We start from the raw sequence: 4,000 nt of genomic DNA, 5'->3' as shown, positions 1-4,000 counted from the left end.
GTGTCAAATAACCTAAAATTAAATCCACTACATCACCAACCAAAACCTAAACCCCCATCCTCACCCCACCCCACCACCACCCAAAAACCTAACCCCCCCCCCCCCCCTATACCTCATCAAAAAAACCCCCCAAAAAACCTAACCCCCCTTCCATGGCAAAGAAAAACAAACAAAAAAAAACATACCTCACCAAAAAAACCCAAATACCTAAACACCCCCCCCCCTCCCAAAAACAAAAAAAAAAAAAACTAAAAAAACTAAACACCCACCCCCACCACCACCTAAAAACCTAAACCCCCACCCCCCACCCCCTCGGGAAATTTTTTTTTTTTTTTTGGTGGGTGATGGGGTAGGGGGGTGGGGGTTTAGGTTTTTGGTGGTGGTGGATGTTTAAGGGTTTTTTTTTTTTTTTTTTTGTAGTGGGTTTTTTTAGGTTATTGGACACTTGTCACTTTATAAATCCTTCTTACACTTCTTACAATTAGGATCCTTTGTATTTGATTCTAATCCCTATTATATTATTTTCTTTTGTGTGTGTTCTTTTTAAAGCATAGTAAATTTTAGGGTTTAGGGTATTTATGCTGTTATTGATATTTACTTTTATGGTTTTGATTAGTCGAGCTGATAACGAAAAGTTTTGTCGCGTCACGCGGGAGGAAAAACCAGGTTATATGTATAATTCAAATGTCCATATTTCATTAATATATTAGTGTTATTTTTTTATGCTAAAACATATTTATTTTCTAGTACTGAACTAAAATCGACAGATCACTCAAAATTTTGTATCGAATCGGGTTACAAGTCTGTTTTGTTTCTAACTAGGGACCAGATCCGTACAATACATGTATCGAAAATACCGATCATCAAAATTCTAAAAGCCGCGCAAATCTTCTTTCAAGTCGCGCGCCGAGCCATACTCCTTAATCAATTACATCTTTAATCTCAACCCCGCGCGGACTGGACAGCCCTTAGCAACATCGCGCTAAACAACAGCATCTTGGAGTCAAGCCTCCAATCACCTATACCTCGCGCAGGCCAATCCCATGTGTAACAAGGGCCGCGCAAAGATGCGGCGTAAAGACGTCTTAGAGTACTAAGGTACAAGTGGCAGATGAAAAGAGCCAATCCACATCCTCCAGGCTCTGCCCAATCGTGCTCCACGATCATCTAACGTGCAGGAGACAAAAAGTACTCAAGGACGCCCACGTGGCACCAATCACGGGGCAGAGACACCTGCACCACGATCTCCACCAACTGGCTGATGACAGAGACCGACAACAATGACACGTGGCTCCACTCATGATGCGCTAGCATCAAGAAACGTCCAGAAGACACTAACGGTCGACACCAGTGAGACAAAAGGCATATCCATTCTATTGTCGTCTTCCGGCCCAAGGCCCGTCAGCCCAAATCCTTTACACCACTCCGGCTATAAATAGAGCACTTCATCCATAGGTTAATTCATTCTATTCCCTCTACTATCACTCATTACTCACTTTAATCTCCTCGAGATAGTTACTTATTCTCACGCCGGAGCCTGGTTAAGAGGGAAACCCCCACATTCCCCTCTTAACGAGCTAACGATGTTCGGTTTTGCAGGATAATCAGTCACTAAGGAGCTCAAGAAATCAAAGAAGATTAACCCCCATGGTAGAAACATAAACCAAACTAATTATTCCTAAGATTAGTTACGTGTTTCTTCATTGGCGCCCACCGGTTTTTTCTACAAACCACTTTCATCTTTTTTTCTTTGAGCTTTTCGCTGTCTTTCCTCCGACCATGGCTGGTCAAGGAATCGTTCCTGATTTTGGATTCGGAACAAATGCACATGTGACAGTGGGGGAGGACAATCAGAATGTCCAAGCCAAACGTATCGAAGAAATTGGTGAAATCGAAGTCACCAACACTGGGGGACCTCGCGCGAGCATCACTCGCATCATTCAGTCAACAACCCCAGGAAACAACGACGCTGGACCTTCAAATCCGGCCCCACCCCAGAACATTTCAGCGCTACTAGGGCTACCCGAAGGCGAACTCCAGCCTCGTGGTATGCCAAAGCAGATTGCCACCATCAATGCGGCGTATTAATCTCTGAGCGCACAGCAAGCAGTTCTCACAGCAGAACCGTCCTTGGTCACACCATAGGACCTGAATCAAGGGGTGCGCCAACTACCCCCACAGAGAAATCTCCAAGGAAGAATCAACAGGCCTCCTCCCTAGAGAAGACCAAGCGTGCACGACACGCGCGACACACGGGGAGAAACGGAAAGTTACTATGACCACCCGTCTAATATCCAGAGAGGACCAGTTCACAGCCGGCTCACGCCGCGCAACATGAACAACGAATGGGATGATACTGACCCGAATGATCCAACTTGGCAAGATGATGAAGGCTCTTCAGTCTTCAATCGCTTGCAGAGGAACCATGAATACTATAAGCCAAAACAACACGTCGGGTACACCGAAGAAGCAGAGCGAGACTTTCGCCTCGCTTACTGACCAGCTGAAGCTGCGGAACATTCAAAGTTCATCCCAAAGATCGCGTTGGCACCATTATCAAAAGAGAAACTACCACCGACAGTTGGGAAGTTTAATGGGTTGACTGATCCCGATGATCACGTCAGAGTTTTCACAAGCGTGGGCTGCATGGGAGGATGGAATATGCCCATGTGGTGCCACTTGTTCATTCAAACCTTTACTGGAGCTGCCCATGCATGGTTTGACAGCCTCCCCCCGGGAAAAATCAAGTCATGGGTTGATTTCAGGACACAATTCGTCAACCATTTCAGCCAACAAAGGCGTTACCAGCGTGATACAACTGAGGTAATGGATATTTGCCGCAGAGAAAATGAAGGTTTGGAAGATTTCATCACTCGCTATAACAAGGAGTGTCTGGAGATTGGTAGCGTGAGTGAACAGCTTATATGCGCTGCCTTCAAGAAAGCAATTCGCTGTGATAGCCTCATCAGGACTATCACCGGAAAGGATGGGATGCCCAAGGAGTAGGACAAGCTTATGGACGCAGCAAAGATCGTTGCACAGACAGAAGAATCCCTGAGTGGGTCCAAATCTGGCTATGACACCAAAGAGCATCACTCATCCCATCATTACTCAAGGGATTACTTGCGCGATTCTAGCAGACACGAGAAGAGGAAGAGATACTCCGACTGGAGTTCAAGATCAATTGAGGACAAAAGCAGGCGTTGGGAGGATGCTCGCGCTACAATTGACAGAGCACGACACACGAAGACAGACAGAGAAGACCACCAGGAGAGGAAATGGACTCAAATAACCAAGACGCCTCTCGAGGTCCTCAACACAGAGAAGCTGGATCTCAAAGATCCACTACCAATGCGCAGCAAGAAAGGCCAGGACCTTAACCTGTTCTGTGAATTTCACAAGGACACAGGCCACTTGACTAACGACTGCATCCAATTGCGCGTAGAAATCGAGAAAGCTCTAAAGAGTGGCAAGCTGGACCACCTCCTAAAAAGCATGCGCAAGGACATCAAGAAGATCCAGAGGAGCGGCTGATCGTTGGCCTCGCCACATCACCTATCAAAAATAAACACCGGGAAAACCACCACGCTTGACAGCAATTAACGTTTAGGTGACTTTAACACCGTGAAGAATCAAAATTCCACCACACTAGACGGTAGTCAGTGTCTCCAGGTGGTGTGCGCAAGAAAAATATGTAATGTAGTACTGCTGTAAACAGGGGCTACACGCCTAACATATTTTGCTAATACAAGCACTTTTTACATATTGAATTCTTACTCTACAATATTTCCTAGTTACAAATGCATGTTAAACTTTTGATTAGCACGAAAACACTTCAGTAAATCACAAGCTATCGAGTTATGCCTTCAGGGTTCTTCGCGAGCATAGGGAGACCGGGCAATTACACTCACACAAAGAACCATACTTACGTTTATTCGCGCTAACTTGACCAAAGTTTCTAGCAACAGTGCAACAATTGAAACTCGAAAAATGGAAAGAA

The 4,000-nt window shown here is 45.4% G+C and overlaps 1 protein-coding gene across 1 annotated transcript; it reads left to right on the top strand.

The window, feature by feature from the left end:
* Positions 1-2,646: 2,646 nt before the first annotated feature.
* Positions 2,647-3,006, top strand: LOC110876633. The gene has a single exon (XM_022124797.1). It carries the CDS (start codon positions 2,647-2,649, stop codon positions 3,004-3,006), a length of 360 nt encoding a protein of 119 aa, XP_021980489.1.
* Positions 3,007-4,000: the final 994 nt, after the last annotated feature.

The sequence above is a fragment of the Helianthus annuus genome, chromosome 9, assembly GCF_002127325.2.
Source record: "Helianthus annuus cultivar XRQ/B chromosome 9, HanXRQr2.0-SUNRISE, whole genome shotgun sequence".
NCBI lineage: Eukaryota > Viridiplantae > Streptophyta > Magnoliopsida > Asterales > Asteraceae > Helianthus > Helianthus annuus.
This window is presented reverse-complemented; position numbering and strand designations above follow the sequence as displayed.